Source organism: Sciurus carolinensis, chromosome 2 (genome assembly GCF_902686445.1).
Source record: "Sciurus carolinensis chromosome 2, mSciCar1.2, whole genome shotgun sequence".
In the NCBI taxonomy this organism is placed as follows: domain Eukaryota; kingdom Metazoa; phylum Chordata; class Mammalia; order Rodentia; family Sciuridae; genus Sciurus; species Sciurus carolinensis.
In genome coordinates, this window is record NC_062214.1 from 27,441,639 (window position 1) to 27,465,064 (window position 23,426).

The window sequence follows — 23,426 nt, forward strand, 5'->3', positions numbered from 1 at the left end:
GCATTTTGTACTCTATAAACAATCCTTCTGCCTCCATGCGCCTCAGTTTCCGCATCTATAAAATGGCTCTTGCAGCGCCTGCCTTGGAGGACAGATCTAAGGCCCGAGTCAACTCCTGGGAGATGCTGGGTCTGGCATGTTCTTGGGACCCCAGCGCACATTTCCTCAGCCAGGCTCAGAGGAGGCAGTTCTAAGCTGGTATTTCCGAAACCATTTTTACTGCAAGCGACAGAAATAACATTTCACATCTCCACCCAACACACCCCTTTAGATAAAATTGAAACTCTGGTATTTTCTTTTTGGTCATATTCTGTTCTCTTCTGTTTAAAGTGACTGGTTGTGACCCACCATGAGCCACAGGCTGCAGAGTGACAGGCGCTGTCCCCAGCTGCCCTCCTGTGGCGGGCGCCTGGCTGAGCCAGGACAGGTGTGCTGTGTGTGAGTCAGTCTCACACCCCTCCTGGGCTGGCTGGAGTCCACCTGAGCCAGAGGCCGAGCCCCATGCTCCCGTCCGGAGGGCCAGAGTCGGGTCCTGCCTCTCCGGGGGTGCAGGGGCCCGTGGTACCTGCCCCATGGGGGTTTCCCTTCAGTTCCTGGGGAGCTCTACCCTAGTTCCCCGAGGGTGACAGAGCATTCGTGGTGGCCGTCAGCGAAATCCCAGCCGCCCTTTCCGAGACTGTGCCTGACGTCTTGCAGGGCTCCTGGCTCACATGAGCTCGTGTCTATGGGGTGGGATCAGCGGGTCCTTGTTGCAGAGGAGAATTGGGATCCAAAGGGCTGTGGACACCGAGGAAGCCACTCGGCTCCTGAGTGGTGGGTCTTTATACAGAGCCCAGCTCTCGGACACGGGCCACAGGGACCACCGCACCCACTGGGCCACTCCCATGTGCCCCACACTCTTTGGGGGCTTTGTGTGCAGTAACACAGTCAATCCCCACCACAGGCCTCAGCGCAGATTTTGCCAACCCATCTTACAGATGAGGAAACTGAGGCATGGACAAGTGAGAAAGCTTGCTCAGGTCCCCATAGCCGGCAGGAGGGGCCAGGATTCAAAGGCAGGGACCACATTAGGGTCCACGCTGCACGCTGCCTCCTTGCACCCCAAGGAGATGGCCCTCCTCCCCGCTTGGGTCCTGGAGGGGTCTACCCCTCCTCCACCTCAGTACCCACGGTGAAATGTCCCCATTTCAGCTCCACCGCTGGCCAGCTGCGTGAGCCTGGAAGTCACCCAGTCTGTGGGGTGGATAGTGAGGGTGATTGGCAGGTGGTCACTAGATTCTCAGAGACAGGTCCCAGCACTTGACCCTCAGACCTCCATTCAGACCTTAGCTGCCGAGCCCCCTCCCCCATGCCGGCTGCCTGAACCGTCCGGCCCCCGCCAGGCACCAAGCCTGGGGAACCCGGCAGCGGGAATTCCTGCCCGTGGCGACCTCCAGCCTGTTAAAGTGCAGCACAGAGCACATTCGAGTGCGCACGTTGCTTTTTAATTACAATTTTACAGCAAAATGGGAGTCGAATGGCTGCTCAGCCCCCGAGGCTTCTCTGTGGGATGCCCCATATCACAGGCTTAAAACCTCTGAACCAGACGGACGCTCTCTTTCTTGGAAAGTAGTGATATGTAAATAAATGGATGCAGGGCCCAACCTTGTGAGTTTTAGAAGCTCAGAGAGGGAAGGTGACCCACCTGGGGTCACACAGCAGGCTTCACACCTGCTCCCCAACTGTTCTCCAGGACTCCCTGGGACCTGGCTCGCTGGAGGGTTCCACTGAGATTCTGACTTGCATGGAGATGAAGCCCACAGAGGGAAGGCAGATGGCCTCTCCCGGAAGTGGGAAGCCAGGAAGGCCTAGCTTAGACCTCGTGGGCTTCGAGGAAGGTGCTGGACCACCTGCCGGGGAGGTGGGCATGGGGACTTCGTGTGGTTCTCAGGGTATGATTCAGATAATTACCCCCCACATTGCTGGAGCAAACCTGTGCTAAAAAACGAAAGAAAGACATGTTGCTGGAGAAGTGGCGTTTCCAGCTGACTCACTGGCTTTTGCTTCTCTTCTCTTTCAGCCAAGGGCTCCACTTCTTCCACAAGGTAAGTGCCTCCTGGACCCGGACACTTGCAGTTCTTCCTGGGTGACTTCACAGCCCCCAAACCATGGTGCATCCCCGCCCGGGCCGCCTCACGTGCATTTCCACTCTTTTGTAACCTGATTGCTCCGGGTCTGCGTTTAATTCTTGTCTCAAATGCCGGGTTTTTGTGCACAGTGGCACTGACTTCTTACCTGCTGTCCCAGAGGGTGAGGCCCCGATCCAATCCCAGGTAGAGTGAGAGAAACCCCAAGCCCCTCCGTGTCACACACTGCTGGCCTCGCTCCCCAGACTCGAGTCCTCTTCCTGCCTTCTCCTTCGTTGTGTGAAGATGTGTTGAGTACCCTGGCCGGGGCCACGCCAAGGTGGGAGGATGGACTCCCGTCAGGGGCTCAGGTGCTGACCTGGCCTCGCAGAGGGAACGTTAGTTTGTGGATTGACATTTGCGGGGACTTGTTGCCAAATCTCTGGCATGTGTAGCTTTGCTGTGCTGAGCGAGAAGGAGCCCTGACCTTCATGGGCCTCAGACTTGGCAAGGGACGCAGCCAACAAGCATGCAAGTGAAATGATCCAGAATATTCTAACAGGTGGTGACAACTCCAATAGAGCCAAGCGGGTGGAGGTTCCTGGTGGGGGGGCTGTCCTAGGCAGAGGGGCGACCTCTGAAGAGGGCATGTGAGCAGAGACCTGCAGCTGGGAGCTAAGACAGATCAGTGGGCTGCACAGGAGAGCAGCCAGGGCCAAGGCACTGGGGAGGGATGTGGCGGAGGACGCCCCATTTGGCTGGGGCAGAGGGAAGGAGGGGAGGCAGGAGATGAGGTCAGGGAGGCTGGTCTTCCGTCTTAGCAGATGCGCTGCAGACTGTGGTTGAAAGACTATTCCAGCATCCGAGAAGGCCCTGGTAATCATCTCCAGCAGAGTAGGGACAGCATTCCGTAGTCTCCCTTGGGGATGTCCGTGTGCGAAAGCAGGTAGACATCTACACTGAACATGAGAAATAAACTGTAAACAGATTCTTATTGTTTCAGGTCAGGTTTTGCTGCCAAATGGATTGTGCGAAACTTCCCTATTTTTAGAGCTTTCTGGATTTCAGAATTGCAGAGCCTTTGGCTTCTAGAAGGGTTTTACTCCCAGTGGGAGAGTGAGCCCTAGGAAGGATGTGGTCTGACTTTTGTTTTAAAAGCATCAGCCTGACCACATGTGGAAACCTGGCTGTTGAGGTGGGGATGGAGGCAGAGGAGCTGGCGAGGAGGCTACTGCTGTGGTCCAAGCCGATGTTGGTGGCCGGGACCTGGGTGGTGGATGGGCTGAGAAATGGTCAGATTCTGGACTTAGTTTGAAGGGAGATCAAGAGACTTTCTGATGGATGAGACGTAGAATCAAGGACAACGCCAAGGTTGGGGCAGTGCGGTGCTGTGTCCTGAGCTGGGGGGTTGCAGATGATGAGTATGGTGATAAAGGAACTACTGGGCTCTGTGGTTGCACATAGTAGGAACTTCTCACCCATCCACAGGGGCATTGGGAAGCACCTTGTGCCATTCTCCTGCCCAGAATGGAAAGTCCTAGGGCCCCTGAGATAAAGCCGTGCCTCCTGCTCTGGCCTCCATGGGCGTGGCCCAGGCTGAGCCTGCCCAGCCTCCCAGCCTCCTCCCCCAAACAGGCAGCACCCTCCTGACATCCCAGGGAATACTGTCCGGTTGCCTGTCACCTCCCCACACCTGGCACACGCCTTCCAGGGGCCAGACTCATCTCCCCTCTGCTGAGAGGCCTTTAGTGACTCCCTAGGGCCCCCAAGATGAAGTCCGGAGGCCCTCATGGCCCGCCCCGGCTGGCGTGAACAGTTTCGCTTCTGTCCTCCCCACCGGGCCTCATGCTGAACGGCTGAGCCAGGTCGCTCCCTTCCTGCCACACGGGCACCTCGCTGTCCTCCTAACCCTGTGCACTGGCCTCTCCTGGGTGGACGCCCACATGTCCTGCCAGGGTCTCCACAGCACTGGGGCAGGGGCCCCTCTGGGCGCTGCAAACCACACCTCCTGGAGTAGCCAGAGGGGGCACCCTGCCTTCACCTGGTCACCTCCCGCCCTTCCTGCTGAGCTCAGCCAGAGGTGCCCTCCTGCAGGCTTGGGGGCTTCCTGGAAGGGGACCTGTGTCCAGCGGAGGTGGGCTCAGTGAGTGAAGGAGCACCGTCCCGACCCTCCACTGCCCCAGGCTGGTCCTTCACAGAAGCCGGAAGTCCTGCTCCCCACGGGAGGCACCTCTCTCCTGTTTTGTCCTGCCCTTGACTTTCCTTTCTACTCGTCTCACCTTCCCAGTTACACAGGACATTCTGGAAGCAAAGAGCCGTAAGCGTGTCCACAGCAGTGACAGCAGCCGTCAGGGCTACCGTTAACTGAGCATTTACTGCATCCTGTGCGCCGATCTGTCCCTTTCTATACCTGCTCCCATTTGGTGACTTTCGTTTCTGCAAAGCCTTGTGCTTTGTTCCTATTCCTGTCACAGGACACGGGTTCCCAGGCGGGAGTGTGGCGGAATCCTGGGGAGGCCTGTGCAGGCAGACGGCACCCCGAGTCTCTGAGTCAGGATTCCTCTCTAGCCAGTGCTGTTCTGGAGCCATACTTTGAGAACCCCGTTCTAGAAGGTTACTACTGTCCTCGTCATATGGTTGAGGTGCAGAGAGGTCCCATGACATTCCCCAGGTCCTGCCACTCAGACTTGCGGGACCCAAGACTCCAGCCTCGTCGGGCGCCCTTCCTCCCGGCTGCGCTGCCTCCCACTACCTGGTTCTCCTTCCCCAAGAGAAGCCGGGCGTTTTCCGCCTGTTCCTTACTCTTCCAGCCAGAGCCTACCGAGCTCCATCTCTAAAGCGGAGCCACAGCTCCTGAGCGGTAGCGGCGCTTCCCGGCCGAGGCTGCTGGGCTCTGGCCGACTGGGATCAGTCTCTTTCCAGAGGAGCTGGCGCGGGAGACGGCACCAGTGCCAGGGGAGGTGCCCCCCCAGCTCAGAGGGCCCCTCGGCCTGCAGCTGGGGAGCGACCGGCCGGCTCTAACCCCTGGGCTGGGAACACACAGGCAGAGGGCTGCCTGCCGTCTTCCCGGCTCAGACACCGGGAAAGTCTCTGCTCCCTCAATTGGCACCGGGGTTCGTTCAGTTGGCCATGGGGTCACCTGTCAGACATCTGCCGCGTTCATTCTTAGGATAGTTAGGGCTTTTCTGATTCTTTCGTTTATTCATCTGGATCGGGCCCTGCTGGGTGCCGGAGGCCTGAGCTGGAAGGGAAGCAGAAAAGGGACTAATCTGGGCCCGTGGCACGAGGGTCCAGTGGGAGAGCACTCATTCACTCACTCAGGGACCAGGCTGCAGCTTCCAGGGTGAGCAGACAAGCCTCGTCCCTCCCACCTGGAGCTCGGCTCCCCTGGGGAGGCAGCTTACAGACAAGCTGGAGGCCTAATGATGTCTGCAGGGACTGATGAGATAAGGGAAGGGAGCCAGTCCAAGGCGCCGAGGCCAGAGGGGTGAGGGCGGGAGAGAGGGAAGCCCACGGCGGTCAGCCAGGGCAGGCCACCCAGCGCCTGTCCGGACGGATGCAGGGATGGATTGCACCGTGTGGTGAGGCGGGTAAGTGCTCAGCGCAGAGAGAATCTTTTCTGCATTTTAACTGTGGAGAATGCTGGGCGCAGTGGCTCGTGCCTGCCATCCCAGAGCCTGGGGAGCTGAGATCACAAGTGTAAGGTCAGCTTCGGCAACTTTGCAAGAACCTGTCTCGAAATAAAAAATAAAAAGGGTTGGGGAGGTGGTTGAATATCCCTGGGTTCAATCCCCAGTACGAAAAAAAAAAAAAAATGTGGAGAACGGAGGCAGGGAGGCCAGAGAGGAGGCTTTTTAGAAATCTAGAGAGCTAGAAGAGGGAGATGGCAGTGACTGGAATTTGTATGTGTATATATATATACAATATATATATATATATATATATTTTTTTTTTTTTTTTTAATGGAGTCAGCCAGCGTTGTGGGGATTAGGCTGCAATCTCTCCTTCTTTAGAGAAAGAGAAGAAAATCAAGGATAATTCCCACTTCAGCCTGACTCAGGATGAGTAGTGCCATTCACTGAGATAGAAAGACCAGAAGAAACTGGATAATTGGTTACAGTCTAACATACTGCTGTGAAAGAAAGGAGCTCAAGGCTTTGAAATGGAATTTGAGGAGTTCAGTGAAGATTCCCCCTGAAAAGACTGTTTAATATAGGATTTGAGGGAAGAGTTGGAGTGAGGCAGATGAAGAGGCAGGAGGACTGTGCGTGCAAAGGCCCTGGGGCAGTCTGACCGGCATTCACTCCAAGTCACTCGTTGGGCACCTGTGCCCATATAGTGAGACAGCATGACAAGGCAACATAAAGCAGAGAGGAAAATAGGAAAGAAGGTTAGAGATTACCACAGAGGACAGCCCGTCAGCAAAGCCTCCCAAGGAGGTGACACCATAGTTAAGTCTCAAAGTGAACCAAGAGAAAAAGCGGGGTCATTCAAGGCTATTGTTGAAGCATAAAACGCAAAGCACCAAGTAGCCGGCGTGAACTACTTGGTGGGTGGATCCGCGAGTACGTGAGTGCGGGGGAGGGCTGGGGGAGGGGATGAGCCCGGAGTCGCAGCCAGGCTGCTGGGACTTCTGAGCAGGGCGATGAGTTGGACTTGAACCAGGCAGGCAGCGGGGAGCTGCAGAAGGGCTGCAAACAGCGGGGTGGGCGCAGATCTGCATGGTCTCCCCCGCCAGACGTGTCCCCAATCCTGGAGGGCTGTTGCTGTGGCACGTGGGACGCGTCATGCCCCAGAGCTGCCTTCTGAGCCAAGCGCCCGTGCCAGCTCCGTTCATAACCCCTCTGCCAAGCGCCGCTGCTCACTATCTGACACCCGAGTCGCCAGCCTGAGAACTCGTGGGACTCCTGCCGAGCAGCGGCTCCGGGGGTGCATGACCTTGACCATGACCCCGTGAGCCGAGCCCAGCCGCGCCCTCCAGTGACACAGCCAAGCGCCCGGACAGTACTTTTGATGAACCAAGACAACTTGGTCTTTCTCTTTCGTTCCATCGTAATCCATTGATATTAAATCCCGGAAACCAAAGCGAAGAAGACTGCCCCCGCCCCCCAAGGCCCCTGCTGTTGGCATCTGCCCTCCCTGGAGCGTTCCCTCCCCGAGATTGTGCCACCCAGATTGGCCTTTCCGGGTGATCGCTTACGTAATCGTTTGTAACTTTAAAAAAGTGCCTTCCCGTAAACCTTTTAAACCTTAATGTACAGGTTCATCCTAATTTCCTAAACCGGTCTCCAGGACCCTGCCTGGGACCCACGGAATAGAAAGTTATTTTGTATGTTGAATTTCCCCCCAAAAGTCAAAAGAGAAAATCGGGTCCAAGCTCTTCCCACGGGCTGCCTGGCTCGGTCCTACCTCGCCTCCCCCACCAGCAGCCTGTAAAGCCTGTTCCTTCCTTCCCCGGTGTATCTTCTGAGTATTAATCATTTTTTAGAGATCCCTGCCAACAGAGATCTAAAAAAAAGAAAACAAAACGACAGCACATTGTTTAAACGTCCTTGTTAGTGAGATGGGACCCTTGTCCAAACATTTGATAAGCAGTTGTATTTCTGTGGTGACTCATTCATCCATGTCCTCTCCCCATATAGGAAGTGGAACTTAAATGTTATTCTTATCGATTTGCATAAGCACTTGAGATAGTGCGGGTATTTTTATCTGTGCATCTCTTTCCATTTTAGGTTGCATGAGCCCGAGAAGAACGCCAGAGATATAACCCAGGTACAGTCCTTGGTGAGCCACCCTTCCTGGGAAACTCAGGGTGTGATTTCCTTGCATCAGCCTAAGTTGCAGATCCGGTTCTAAATTAAGACTGTCCTCCCGGGAGGGAGGCGGGAGGAGAGAGTCTGGCATTCCTGATTTCCCCAGGTCCTCTGCAGATTCCTCCCCTGTGCTCCAGCCAGGAGACTCTGATGTGGCCTTCCCAGGGTACCACTCTAGAGGGGTGCCAGTCACCATGTGACTGTGTGGCCCATGTGCTGGCCCCAACAGCCTCTAGCTTTTGCTGAGGGAAAACCCCTTTATCATGAATTACCTCCTGAGGGCACCGTCCCATGACGTCCCATGACGTCCCATGCTTCCTCAACATTGCTAAGGAGACTTCATAGGCAACGTGGTTGACCTGTTTCTGGGAAACTGAGACCTGCTTTGTTCCAGCTGACACGGTCAGACCTGGAAGGCAAAGGGACCCTTAGCACCTGGTAATGAGACAGGGGCCCGCTCCGAGCCCGGTGAAGGAGCACCAGCTGTCCTTGACAGTCATAGGCAGTTGGCGTCATTTTTGACGTAATCGGTTGATGGAGTCAGGCTGGTGGAGGCCGATCACCTCCCCATGCCCTCCTGAGCAGCCCTAGGCAGGAGATTGGGTGGGAACTAGAAAGAAAGTACCAAACAATGTCCAGGCGTGGTCTTCTCCCCAGTCTGGACTTCTCTCTGGAACCTCCTGGGGAAAGGACGATGATGAGAAGAATTGGTCTTGGAAACCAATAGAAATTCACGCTCAGACACTTAATGAGTGCCTGCCTAGTGCCAGGCCCTGGGCCCTGAGCAGGGGCAGTGACCACCCTGTCTGGAGCTGGCAGGCCTGAGCCTTGGGCCCCTGAGGCTGGGCACCAGCTCTTGCTGGGGAGGGACTCTGTTGCCGTGGGTTTTGCAGACAGCAGCTGGGAGCACCTGCGGGGCTCAGGACGGAGGAGCCCTGGTGAGGGAAGGCCCCAACCCAAGTGCCAGCAGACTCGCCCAGCTGGGTGACTCTGCCACATCATCAGACCTGCTTAGGTTTTGGTTTCTACACCTGTAAAATGGAAGCGATGATTCTTCCTGAGCAGGGCTGGGTGAGGCCTTGGGGAGGGGACGTGTGATCAGGTGGTGTCCAGAAGCCTGAGGATTGAGATCAGCAGCTGCTGAGTGTGGGGCGAGCAGGGTCTAGTCCACAGTGACCGTGACGAGGTGGGCGTGGGGGGTGCTGGCTTGCCGGTGGCTGAGGCTGAGGTGTTGACAGTAAGCGCTCACGTGTGCCAGGCTCACTTCTGCCGCTTGCCTGGCTGCTTCCCCTCGATCCCCACAGCAGCCCTGGCGACAAATGCTATCATCATCCGTACTTTACAGACGGGGAAACTGAGGCCCAGAGAGACTGAAGGATCTGCCCAAAGTTGCTTAACTTGAGAGGGCAGAACCAGGACTCAGACCCAGGCCTTCTGACCCCAGAACCTTTATATCCCCACACTGGTGATCTCATTCCCTCACAGCTGCTGGTCTGTCTCTCAGGCTTTGGCTTTGCCAAGAGTGAGAGTGAAATCTTTGCCATTCGTTCACTCATTCCTCCTTCCCTCTATCCTTCCACCTACCCATTCGTGCACCCATTCATGCATCCGTTAATCTACTCAACCATCTTTCCTTTCATACGTACATGCATACATACATTTATTAATCCATCCATCCATCTACCCACCCATCCATCCATCTATCCATCCATCTACCCATACATCCATATACCCACCCATCCACCCATCCATCCATCTATCTGTCCATCCTTCCATTCATCCAGACATCCATCCTTCCATCCACCCATCCATCCATCCACATCCATCCATCCATCCATCCATCCATCTACTCATCCATCCACCCACCCATCCACCCATCCATCCATTTGTCCATCCATCCATTCATCCAAACATTCATCCATCATCCACCCATCTATTCATCCATCCATCCACCCATCCATTCATCCACCCACCCACCCATTCATCTATCTGTCCATCCATCCATCCATCCACCCACTCATTCATCTATCTGTCCATCCATCCATTCGTCCATCTATCCATCCATCCGTCTATCTACCCACCCATCCATCCACCCATCCGTCCATGCACTCATGCCTTCAACATGAATTGGGCTTCTGTGCCAGCCTTGGTGCCCACATCAACCAATGTCCAATGAACATTGGTTGAATAAACCCATAAATGAATATGAGTGCCCCCTCCCACTGGGAAATCACATCTATTCTGACCCCAAACTGTCCTGCCCTTGGCAGTGGGTACTGTGACGGGGAAGCATGGTGTGAGGAGCCAGAGAAGGAGAGGCCCAGCCCGGGGCTTGGAGGGCAGAGACGCATCTTAGGACAGAGCCATGCTTGAGCTGAAGTGTACCTGGTGGATTCCTTACAAAGGAAAGGAGGGGTGGCATCCCAGGCAAAGGGACAGATGCTGGGAGCGACAGGCAAAGCCACAGTTGGGAGGAGGGAGTCACTGAGGAAGGGCTGCGAGGGGACCGTGCCAGTTGCCAGTTGCTTGTTGAGCAGGCTGGACGCTTCAGAATGGCCTCTCTCTGTCCCTTTTAGATCCAGGACACAAACGACATCAATGACATCACGTATGCAGACCTGAATCTGCCCAAGGAGAAGAAGGCCGCGCCCCGGGCGGCCGAGCCCAATAACCACACGGAGTACGCCAGCATTCAGACTGGCCCGCCACCCAGGCCAGAGGACACCCTCACCTACGCCGACCTGGACATGGTGCACCTCAGCAGGGCCCCCAAGCAGCCAGCCCCCAAGCCCGAGCCATCCTTCTCGGAGTACGCCAGCGTCCAGGTCCAGAGGAAGTGAACGGGCTGCGCTGGGCTCCAGGGGCCTGTCCCCACGAGCTTTCTTGTCCCACATGGAGTGTCCGTGTGGACAGCCACTCCAGGCCCCGGACGGCTGGGTGGCGCAGACCCCGGGACCAGGAGTGAAGGTGGCTCCCGTCTGCCCAGCCCCTGGCTGTGGGGCACTCCCAGGGCAGCCACGCCCCCACACCCTGCACCCCGTCTGGAGACTGATGTTGCCGCACCGGCTGGGGAACCAGCCAGCACCACTGGGGTCCAAGAACTGCCGTGCCTCTGACCATCATGCAGGGGTCTGGGTCGTGGTCTTAGAGACCCTGGCTGCCTCCTTGTTGCTCCAGATCCTGCTCTTCCAGGATGAGGAGGACCAGACCCCCCACCTCCTCTTACCACCTCCACCCAACGGGGGCTTCTGGGAAATTTTCTCCCTGTAGATCAAACGGCCCCCTCTGTGGAAAAGCTGGAAACCTACAAAGCCGAGACCTGAGTCCTGAGACTTGAGGAGGTTGCTGCCGACAGTCCTGGGCTCCCCCTCTCTGGGTTGACGTGCCACAAGCCCCAGGGGAGGAGGGGACCCTCTCCCCTTTCTCGGGCCTCTCTGCCACTCCTGGAGCTTCTGCCAGCCCGCCGGGCACTGGGCGTGGCCGCCTCTCCTCCGCAGCCCCAGCTTGCTTCCTCCAGCCAGCACTAACTCAGCAGCATCGCTCTGGGGACGCCTGTAAATTATTGAGAAATGTGAACCGTGCGATCTTGAAGCCGAGGTGTTAGAAAACTTGATCTGTGGTGTTTCGTTTCGGTTTTTTTGTTTTTGTTTTGCTTTTTGTTTTTTTCTTTTCTTAAAACAACAGCAATGTTATCTTGGCTCTTTGTCACGTGTTGAAGTTCATGGTTGGGTCTTGTGAAGTCTGAGGTTTAACACTTTGTTGTCCTGGAGGGATTTTCTTACAGCAGAAACTGAATGCCTCCAAGTCCCAGCGTCCTGAGGACCTGGAAGAAGGATCCATCCCTGCCGCTGCTCCGTGGAGACACGTAGCCTTCTCTCTGGGACTCACTTGACCGAGTCCTCAGCCGGGCCATGCAGCGGGGACTGCTCCCTCCGCGGCCCCACTGTGGTAAGTGCAGACCTGCCCAGAGCTGCTCCAGCCTGCGGTCCTGTCGAGACCCGATGCCTCAGTCTGCTCTTCCATAGAGTGGGAAGAGGGCCGGTGACACCCCTCCCCACCATCTCTCATAAGCACTTTAGGGACATGCCGGGGGACTGGGGGACATGGAGCCAGGCTGTTTGCCTCACCCCCTTAGCCGTCGCCCCCACCCCATTCCATATGTCAGAGCTCACCCCTACAGGAGGAATCTTCCATTTCTGCTCACGAACGCCATTGGGATCAGACTGGAATAGATCCTGGTCACGGCCAGGGAGCTGAGCTCTGAGCCAGTGCAGATTCCCCACCTCCAGCCCCCCAGCACTCTGGCTCAGGAGGTTGGGCAGAGGCTGTGACCTAGCGACCCTTTGATCGCCACCCTTCCTCTTGGGTCCGAGGACCTGGCTGGGTCCAGGACAAGCATGTTACACCTGCTCATTCAGTCTTCACATATAACTTGTCGACTTGAGAAGCGAATGTCCCTGATCCCCGGGCCGTGGGATCCCCAAGGGACTCCTGGCTGTCTGAGCAGAAGCTGAGCCAGCCTGCCCATTTCTGCAGGTACGACAGACAGGTGAGACCCAGGAGCTGGCACAGACCCCGTGCTCCGGGGCCGGGGGCTTGGTGTTTTACACTTTGGCATCTGGAAGTTCTCTGAGCCAGTGGGCCATGAGGGCAGCCTTGGCCTGACCAAGCCGTTTCCTCTGTCACATCTGGGAGCCACAGTGGCCCCGTCGCCTGCTCTGGCCGTTTCCCAATTCTAAAGGGTTGGCTGGTCATCTCCCTCTGCTCAGCCCAGAGGCAGCACACGTGTGCACACGTGCTCACAGACACACAGGATTTTTAAAAGAATGTTTTCTTGGTGCCATTTAAATTCTGTTTTACTTTAATTTTGGGAGGGGGAAGTAGGGAATGAGGCCAAGGAAGACTATCGTTTAGCTCCAGCCGGGCAGCCTGGAGAGTCCCCATACCTTGTGTATGGAACCCCAGGAAGAGGAAGAGGTTGAAATAAACCTGCGGAAGGAGTGTGGTTTCAGGAGTTTATTTTCAGACTGTTGGGAAGGAAACAGGCCCCATTTTGTATATAGTTGCAACTTAAACTTTTTGGCTTGCAAAATATTTTTGTAATAAAGATTTCTGGGTAACAATGACGACTTTGGGTACTGTGTGTCCTTGTCTTTGGGGCTATCGTCCGCCTGTCCCCAGGAGCCCAGAGAGGGTCAGATGTGGCCCAGGCAGGGCTTGGAGACCTCTGCAGTGCTTGCTCCTCTCTGCAGGTGTTGTAGACATGGAACTGCTTGCCCTGCCTCCGAAGGAGTCAGTGGAGGATGATAGAGATCAACAGGCCAGTGGGCTTGACTCCTGGCTCTGCTGCTTCATAGCCGTGGGGGTCTGAACATCCCTCTTCCTTGAGACATGCGCCCCTCATCTGCACAACAGGGATAATGAAACCCCCTGTAGGGTGCCTGGGGGAATTAAGAGAGGTAGCAGGTGCTGAGCCCCATAAGTGGCCCATGGTGGGCTCTCACTAAGTGTTCAGCCTCACCCCTGCACAGTGGGGCCGGCGGCCCCTCCACACCTGTGGGACCGTAGGTGAGCAGCTCACCTCCCTGGGTCTTCTCCTCCTGGCAAGCACCAGTGTATAGTAGGTGCTCAAGAAAAGTGACTGTCCTCCCTCCCTTAGGTATTAATACTAGTAATGATAATTGTGTAATAAGGCTAATGCATTAATATGGTATCACTACTCCTCAGCGCCTACTATGTGCCAGCACTGCCCGAAGACCTTTTAAATCTGGTAACTCTGTGAGGTTAGGGCTGTTATTGCCCCAGATTATAAACAAGGCACAGAGAGGTGATGTCATTTAGATAAGGTCACAAAGCTAACGGGTGATATTGCTGAGCCTCAGACTCCAGCTGTCTGATGTCGGAGCCTGATGACTACCAACGCGTTGGGACTGGGGTCGTGGCTCAGTGGTAGAGCACTTGCTTGCCTAGCATGTGTGAGGCACTGGGTTCAAGTCTCACCACTGCATATAAGTAAATGAATAAAATAAAGGTCCATCAACATCTAAAAATAACCAATACATCAGGTGTTAAGCACCGACTGCAAAATCAGCCCTAAGAGCTGCCAGAGCCGTGGTGAGCTCCATGCCAAATGCTTCAGTTACTATTCATTTCTTCTCCCAACCACCGTGGGAGGTGGGAACTCGTTCTCCATGCCGTGTAGGTGAAGCAATAGAAGTCAGGTCCCTTCCCTGCTGCTCTGTGGGCCAGGGTTGGAGGACAGGAGGCTGTCAGGAGGCTGACTCCTCCCAGCACGAGCTCTCAGGTTCCATCAGCATGGGGGCTGTGGTTGTGCCCATTTTGCAGGAAAGAGCATTGAGTTTCCGGGAGTGCACACAACACTGCCAATCCAGTTGGGTCTGACTGGAATCCACAAGCCCCCACCCCCTGGCCTGGTCCGCCTGCTCAGGGTCCACTGGAGCCTCCTGCAGGACTCAGAGGTCATTGGCGTCTCAGGCCAGGACCTTGGCTGTGACAGATCTCGGCAGGTTCCGGGCCCTCTGCCTGAGTTCAGCTCTGCCTCTCCCTTGGGGCTCCATCCGTGAAATATGCGCACCGCTTGCAGGGGCGGGTGTTCAATCCAGGAGAAGGGGGCGGGGAGAGGCCTCTTTCCTGGGAAGGCGGCCGGTGATGGACTGCGTGTCCAGGCAAGGAGACTTGAGGGAGGTGTTTTATGCCGCGCCTGGGCCTCTCTTCTCCACAGCCCAAATCTCCAGGGCTGGAGGTTGGCAGGTAAAACAAAAGTTGATGGGTGCCAAGTGGCCTTTTTCCTGCCCGCCAGGAAATCAGTCAAGCACTTGGCATTTATCGGGCACCTCTCCTGGGGTTCTACCTCGTACAGAGGAGACGCTTCCTCCCTCCCTCCATAAGGACCAGCCCGCGGACCCTGCCCACTGTAGGGGATGACCAGGAAAATCTCCACCCCAGCCCGCAAGACTGCCCCACCTCGAAAGCCCCTGTCTCTTTGAGCGTAGTCTCAAAGCCAAGAATCGACCCAGGCTTATTTATTTTATTTAACTTTTATGTGAGCACACACCACATAACAGACACTCTCCTAAACTCTGTACAAATATTAACTTATTTAACACCAATTCCCTCCATCCTCTTAACCTATAAGATAGATACTATGATTACCCCATTTAATAAAGAAATTGAAACACAGACAGATTCAACATCTTGCTCCAAGCCGAGAAGAGACTCTGGGGATGCGGCCCAGCCAGGACTGAGCCAGTTTGACGGGGGCCGGGGACTGCTGGAGACCCAGTGGGGTTCACGGGAAGTGGTTGGGGTGCACCAGACTCTGTGGGAAGCCAGGAAACCCCACGTGACCTCATCACTGAAACATCAGAGCGTCAACCTGGTCACCAGCCAGCCAGGGCACCCTGGAGTCTGGGGGGACTCTGCCTGCCACTTCTGGGGTCTCCAGCGTCCCCCTCCAGCACAGAGCTGCTTCACCTGGGTCTTGGTTTGTTTTCTGAACATGAGTTCACGACATGGAAAATGCTGCATTTTTAGGGTGTGTGTGTGTGTACTGGGGACTGAACTCAGGGGCACTCGACCACCGAGCCACATCCCCAGCCCTATTTTCTATTTTATTTAGAGACAGGGTCTCACTGAGTTGCTTAGGGCCTCGCCATTGCTGAGGCTGGCTTTGAACTCACGATCCTCCTGCCTCAGCTGCCACCCTCGCCCTGCCGGTGCTGTTGGGATTACAGGTAGGAGGCTGAAAATGCTTTTTAAAACAGACAGGTGCCCCAGGTGTGCAAGAACTTGGTGACGGAGGTCAGAGTGGCTACTGACCCTTGGAGGGAACATGAGGAGGGCCTGGGGAGGGGCCATCTGGACCTTCCCGGGTGGCTCCTGGGGTGTTTACATGGGCAAAAATTCCTCAAGCTGCCCTCTGCATGCATTTCCCAGCATAAAAGTCAGACCTCAAATTTTTGCAAAGACTGGTACCCCAGCCTACCCCCATCCTTGGACGCCTGCCCCATTCTGACAATTTCAAAGCAGAGTCAACATCTCGTCTTTGGTCCCCAAACCCAGGCCAGGGTCTGGTCCCGGTAAGGAGCCCAAGGAGCATCGTCAAGTTAATTCAAAAGATAGCATCCCAGTGACCAAAATAGCACGCGAACCCGGGAAAGAAGCAGTGCCAAACCGGGCAGGAAGATCAAGGACAGCTAGGAGGACACACCGTTTATCTGTCATCACTTCATCTGCTGAGGCTCCGCTAATTACTCTCCCTCCCACGCAGCCTCGCTCCACATCCCTCCTCCCTCCAGCCTGCGACCTGGAGGCAGAGCCTTGCCCTGGGACCTTGCACCAATGGCTTCATCTCTGAGCCTCGGTTTGCTCACCTGTGAAATGGGGAGAGTAGCCATGTGCACCTCCACTCAGGGGTCTAGGGAGGGTTAAATGAGAAAATAGACACCAGAACCTCCTCAGCAGTGTGGCCCCTGCAGCGCCCAACACCACACACACACACACAAGCACACACACACACACACACACACACACACACACACTCACATTCCTCACCCATACACCAAGGCCAGGTTATCACAGGAGCCCTATGTTGGCGACTCTTCACTCCTGGTTGAAATTACCGTACCAAGTCCCTGTTTCCCTCATGAGCCTGAAGTGGCTCCCATGTACCGACTCTGGGGAGTCTCATGTGCCAGCCTGATTTTCAGGGTCCTCTTTTATACATCCTTGCCTGAACTGTGAAAGGACATTTCCTGCTCCCTGTCCCTTACCTCCAGCCACAACTGGACTCTCTGGCTAAGCGGGTCCTCCTGTCCCACCAATTACCAGCTGAAACCTCCTTTGACCCTCCTGGACCTACAGAGGGTTACTCTGCCTATGACCTGACATCCTTCCAACCAGACATGAGTCCCCAACCCCAGAACCTCATGCCCCACGGCAGCAGGGATCCAGCCCTCAGGATGAGGAGGTCACAGCCTAGCTCATGCCGATGGCGTGCTGGTCACTTGCATTGTCTCACAGAGCCTTGACGCGCCTTGCAAATGGGTGCTATGTGTCCATTTTGCAGATAAGAAAATTAAGACTGGGAGAGGGAAAGAGATAAGATCCAGATCACTCATTTAGCTAATAATTATTCCTCAAGCTCCTCTGGGGAACCTGGCTCTGTGCAAAACTCTGAGGATATAATGTTGATGAAAGATGGGCCGCCCCCGGATGAGCTCATGAGGAATGAGGAAGCTGGAGCAGCAGCAATCTCAATGCAGACATGAGGCTGCGGCGCTGTCCGGCGCCCGAAGTGAACACGTTAGCAAGTGAGCCAGCAGGAGGGAGGTAGACATGGAGAGCCAGGGCTTTTGAAACAGGAACGTGAGAATAAAATGTTCAGCTTAGACAGAAAGCTGGTGAATGTTCTGCAAGGTGACGAAACCATACCTTTGGAGTTACTTAGCTGTTTTGCCTGATGGAAGTCTTTCACACCTCTACCAGACGGAATCTCCAAATTAGCATGTACAATAGCTTTGTAAAATCTGGGCCCTAACTGAACAGCAAAGACAAACTCAGGTATATTTCCTGACAGAATTAACCAATCCTTTAGTGGGTCTTTGAAACAATGCCCCAGCGTGGCCCTGAAAGGGAACGTCACCTTTCTTTGCCTTCTTTCCAAGTCGGGGTTTCTTTTTTTTATTAGGGGAAAGTGCGTAGGCCTAGCTCAGCCTGCATGGGGCAGGAAGTCTCCCCAAAGAGGAAATTCCTGAGCTGAGACCTAAAGGATGAGTAAGGATGAGCCAGACAGTGCCGAGAAGCCAGTGCCAGGCAGGGAGCAGACTTCCGGGTGTGAGCTGGTCCCTGCCAGGATCTGTAGCCCCACCTTCCATGACTCTCTCCCTCGCCTCTGCACCAGCAACTCCAGCCTGCTGCCATTTCTAAAGGGAGCTACAGGGCCTTTGCACATGTTCCCTCCGCCTACAACACTCACTGGGCCTTTCCCGCTTACCGTCCATACCAGAGGCTGGATTCCTTCTTCAGACACTGCCATAGCAACTGTGGCCAGCACTCCACCCTGGGAACTCTTGTTGTCCTTTGTAATTACACTTGGCCTCACAGTGCTTGATTAACATCCCTCTCCTCTACTGCCCTGGGGAGCTGCCTCGGGGTAAGGAGGTGGCTGGTTTGTACTCTGTGCAATTCCCACACTCCACCTACAGGAAGCACCCAACAGTATTTGTTGGATGAATGGAGGATGAATGGGAAATGGAAGGGGGGGGCGAACAGGTATATTGATAGATGCATGGAAGGATGGGTAGATAGGAGGATAGGATGGACGGATGGATGGATGGATGAGTGGATGGATGGGAGCTTGAATTAAGAAGATTAATAGGAAGATGGATGGATGGATGGATGGATGGATGGATGGATGGATGGATGGGTAGATGGATGGATGGATGGATGGGAGCTTGAATTAAGAAGATGGATAGGAAGATGGATGGATGGATGGATGGATGGATGGATGGATGGATGGATGGGTAGATGGATGGATGGATGGCTGATGGATGGATGGATGGATGGGAGCTTGAATTAAGAAGATGGATAGGAAGATGGATGGATGGATGGATGGATGGATGGATGGTAGATGGATGGATGGATGGACAGAGGATAGAGAGATGGATGGACAAATGGGAAGTTGGATGGAAGGATGGACAGACAGATGGAAGGTTGGATGGGAGGAGGGATGGGTAAGAAGGGAGGGAGGCAGGAAAGTGAGAGGGAAGAAAGAAGGACAGGAAGGTTTGATACTTCTTGGAGTCTCAGGAGAAATGAGAACTCTGGCTGGCATGTTTGGAGCTAGATTCAAACCCCGGTCCACCTGACTGTGCCCCGAGTCCCCCTGCCTTCCATCGTGATCCTAGGCTAAGAGCAATCACTCTTCAAAAACTGGATGCACGCTCCCCAGCAGGCAAGCAGCCAGTGGCCCCCGTCTAAGCCTTTGGTGCCTCTTCTAGGGAAACTGGGGCTATACTTAGAAAACAGGATGAAAGATTGCAGAGATTTCTCTGTCCTGAAATTGCACAACCCAAGCTCTGCGGTGAGAGGCCCAACTTTGAGAGCCGCCGGCGATCTGCCACTCAGCCGACGTGTCCTCCTGGCCCCACTTCAAGGACAACAAGCCAAGCCCTCGTGGTGGAAGGTGCCGCTCCCACCAGCCTTGCTTTCTGCCCCCGCAGGCCCGCTCTGGGCAGGGTCAGCTGGTGCCGCAGCCGGTCGTGTGGATCCGGGCCACAGACCTGTCTGCAGAATGAGGCCGGGTGAGAGTTTAATGGCGAGGAGGCTGAGGCCTGGCTGGGGCTGTCGGCTGGGTTCTGCCACGGCTCCCTGGGTGCCAGTAAATGGACCTCGTGCACATGCAGATTAACGCATTATCGCTGATATTATGTGCGGGACGCGGAGGTGCTTGAGCAGCCAGGCCGGGAGCTGCCATTACCGCAGGACCTTTTGCTGGAAATTTTTTCTTGGGGCAATTAAATCTTCAGCTGTCTCCTCACAGGGAGTGCCAGCTTGCATTTTAATTATTCTTAAAAGAGGGAAGTAGGGGAAAGGACACACAGCAAAGAATTAAAAAATAACAATCTGCTTCATAAACAGGGCCATCCCTGGGCGACTGTGCGTCTCTGCTGGGAAGCATCTCCCCCACAACTCCATCTGCCCTTGACCCCTGGGCTCCAGGCTCCCAGGGCCGCTTCGTGGGGAGAAGGAGGAGGGGAAGGGAAAGAGCATGGGTGTGAAATCCGCGCTGGTGTCAGTGGGGAGGTGACTCACCGTCCTCTCTGCGATTCTCCACGTCCTATGGGGTGGAAGTTATCAACCTCATTTTACAGAGGAAGAAACTGAGACAGAAAATAATTGGTAATAACATGACTTCCAACAGTAAAAAGGAAGGAAGGATGGCTACAGGCAACAGGCTGGGACATCTCAAAAACCCCAACGAAGTCAGAGCTAAGGAAAGCAAACTACAGTTCCGTTCATGTCAAGTTCTAGAACCAGCAAAACTCACCCATCAGGTGTTGGGGGAGAGGGAAGGAATTGACGGGAAGAGGCAGAGGAAAATTCTAGGGCAATGGAAATGTTCTTTACCTTGATTGAGGTGGTGCTTAGAAGCGGGTATCATCTATCAGCACTCGTCAAACTGTGTCCTTAAACATGATCCTAGCGGCTCAGGAGACTGAGGCAGGAGGATTGCAAGTTCAAAGCCAGCCTCAGCAACTTAGCAAGGCCCTAAGCAACTCAGTGAGACCCTGTCTCTAAATGTAAAAAGGGCTGGGGAGGTGGCTCAGTGGTTAAGGGCCCCTGGGTTCAATTCCTGGTACCAAAGAACAGTGCATTTTATTGTTTATTAGTTACAACTTAATAAAATTGATTTTGAAAGAAATAATAGCACACACTGATGAGTTAATATTTACCTAGACCTTGCCGCATGCCAGTTCTTCTTGACTGCACTTCTCACGGGTTAAACTGTTGCTGCCTCACGCCAATCTGTGATACCAGCTCCTGGCCTCTCCAGAGGAGGAAACTGAAGCAGGGCAACATTCAGAAATGTCCCCAAGGAGACCACTGGCAGGAGCCGAGGCTGGGCTCAGATGCCCTCAGGCCGAGCCGAAGCCTTGAAAGTGAAATCCGGGACTTGCCAGCCTTTGAGTGCTGGAGGCGGATTGAATCCGGGGCCTCTCCTGCAGAAGGGAAACCCCACCATTGGTTAGAGAAACAGTTACTCAGTCTCTACATGGGTAGCTACGTGGAGAACAGACAAATCCAGGCCCCACTGAGAAGAAAGGAGGTCCCCAAATAATCAGAAAAGTAAACGTGACCAGGGTGTGGTGACCCACATCTGTAGGGCCAGTGCCCAGGAGGCTGAGGACGGAGGCAGGAGGATGGCCTGAACCCAGGAATACCAGACAGGCCTGGGCAACGCAGGGAGACCCCATCTCAAAACAACAACAACAAAACCCCAAAACAAAACAAAAAAAACCTACGAACTAGTGATCTTCTTGAATACTGGAAAATCAGTACGTTTCTCTAAAGAATGTATTTTTTACTTTAATGGCTAATTGGTCAGTATTCATCTGAACTGTCCTTTCAGTTAATTGCAGTGTCAAAGTTCAGAGAGTCACAAAAGTCACTATGCATTACAACTACATGGCAAAGTTTTTTTTTTGCCATCTTTACTTATATACCTTGTGACAGAATCAATATGTTCTGAACTTTATCTTTAATATGATATAAGGGCAGATGCTAAAAGAAGTTTGAGAGAAACTCAAGAGAGACGCCTTGACTGCTTACAAAAATGTATTGCCTGAAATATTGCTGGAACATATGAATTGGTTGAAACTCCTTACTAATATTAGAAGAGATGATTGCAAAATTTATAGTAAGTATAAAATAGATGGTCGGTAAAAAGATAAAACAATTAAGCTAAATGTAAATTGATATCACTATGTGTCACTCAAATTTTTATAAAGTTTATAAAATTTAAAAAACTTTTTATAAAATAGTTCATCCTATCATAGAGTCACAATATAGTCTTGGATGGTATTTCTATAAATAAATTGAAAGATTTATGGGAAAAAAAGAAAGAAATGCAAAGTCAGCCACAAGAGCCTAGGAGGGCGAGCTGGCAAGGGAGCCCAGACACATCCCACACCCTCAGCTCACAAGGAGCCACTGCCCTGCGTGCACCGGATTCCTCAGCCACCTGCTCCTGACTGGTTCCCTTCCCAGCTGTGTGCCGCTGATGCAGGGCGAGTTGCAGGGGCTCATCTTTCAGGAACTGTGGCAAAGCCCTTTGAAGCCCCCGCCCTGCTCCAGGCACCTGGAGCCTGGAACGAAGCTATTCCACCTACGGCTCTGTGCATTCCCCTGCTGGGGTGCCAAGAGAGCCACGTTCCAAACACAGTGACAGCTGGGAGTACCAGAAGCCTGAGCCAAGCCACCATGCCCTGTGGAGTCCCGAGTGGCCCTGGTTCAAGGAACTGGGACGTGGCTTCTAGGCCCGCTGCTCCAAATGTCGACGTCCCTGGCTTGTGGTCAGCGTGTGTTGCAGGTCCCCAGTGGACGCTGGGAGCACATCACCTAGTGTATTCCTCTCGGTCGCTCTGGGCCATCATCTGTGGTTCCCAGGTGAACAGAGAAGGAGAGTGACTTGCCCAGGATCACACAGAGTTGTAGAAGCAGAATTGGCCTGTTCACAGCCTCCTGAAGCTCCCACCTCTCCACCCCAGAGATCACCTCTCTACCCTGGTTACTAAATATTTGGGGGCAAATCAGACCCTCTGACTTCCCGGCTCCCGCACTTCCCAGCTGTGCGGCCTTGGGCAAGTTTCTGTGCCAGCTTCCTCTTCTGTGAATGGCGCCAAACACCAAACCAGCCCCAGTGAGTTACGGTGACAATCCAGTGAGACAAGTCAACAAAAGTCAAAGTGGTTAGAACTGGGCCCAGGTGACTGTGACCCTCGGAACCTGGGGGCAATGCAAGTCGTATGGGCTTTGGTTCATTTATGCTTTTTCATCAATGGCTTCATATCTACCATACATATTCGGGGCACCTTTCAAGTAAGAGCTAGGGGTCCACCTCATTCTTTTAAACAGCTTCAGGACATCCTGCTGTTTGTTTTCTCGTTCCCCAAACAGATCAGGCAGCTTCTGGATGCCACACAAGGACACCTGCACCCGCCCTGCCCCATTAAGTCTTTGCTCTCCGTTCTAGTGGGAGAGATAATTAATAAGAAGACAAATAAATAACTGAGACCATGTCACCTTCTGCTGAGCGCTATGAAGAAAATAAGACGGGCAAAAAGATGGAGAGATGCTGGGTGTGGGAGGGAGACATTTAGACGGATGGTGCTTGTACTGCCCCCTGGAGGAAGAGAAGGGAACAGCAAGGGGAGGCTGAGGAAGAGGGTAGAATAGTCGCCCAGCCAGAGGCAGGGAGGCCCCACTGAGCTCCAGTAGGGAGAGAGTGAGTGTTTCTTAATCGACATGAGTGAGGCAGGCCTGTGGGCCCTGGTGAGGAGCTTGGGTTCTATACTGAGAGGACCGCAAAGCCTCCAGGGGCAAAGGACGGTGGCCACATGTAGGAATGCACTGGAAGGACACCATCAGGCCCTAGAGTCCCAGAGGCACCTGTCAGGGACATTGATGCAGGGACTCGGGGAGGACTCCAATGGGAATGTGCCTGTTGGGGAGCCCACAGGACCAGCCGATGAGGAAGAAGAGCTGAAGGGAAAGGAGACACCCGTTACCACTGACAGATGTCACCGTGATAATTTAATTAACAAATTCCCTATTGATACAGATTTGGGCTGCTTCTGTGTTTTCCCCTCCTTGCAGATAATTTTGTCAGAAACATCACTGCACAGAAATTCCCAGGAGCGAGATGGTTGGTTCAAGATGTGGACATTTTTGATCATCTCCAGACGATCACGCGCCCTCGTTCCAC

The 23,426-nt window shown here is 54.1% G+C and overlaps 1 protein-coding gene across 3 annotated transcripts in view; it reads left to right on the plus strand.

The window, feature by feature from the left end:
- LOC124976058 (tyrosine-protein phosphatase non-receptor type substrate 1-like) overlaps positions 1 to 13,044 on the plus strand; it is a 41,708-nt gene extending 28,664 nt beyond the window's left edge. For 2 of the 3 annotated variants that reach the window (XM_047538679.1, XM_047538681.1), the window contains exons 7-9: positions 2,060 to 2,084; positions 7,838 to 7,889; positions 10,495 to 13,044. In XM_047538679.1, the coding sequence (XP_047394635.1) occupies positions 2,060 to 2,084; positions 7,838 to 7,889; positions 10,495 to 10,758 (341 nt within the window). In that variant the 3' untranslated portion in view covers positions 10,759 to 13,044. The remainder of the gene's footprint in view (positions 1 to 2,059; positions 2,085 to 7,837; positions 7,890 to 10,494) is intronic. The other variant, XM_047538680.1, reaches the window with a different exon arrangement.
- Positions 13,045 to 23,426: the final 10,382 nt, after the last annotated feature.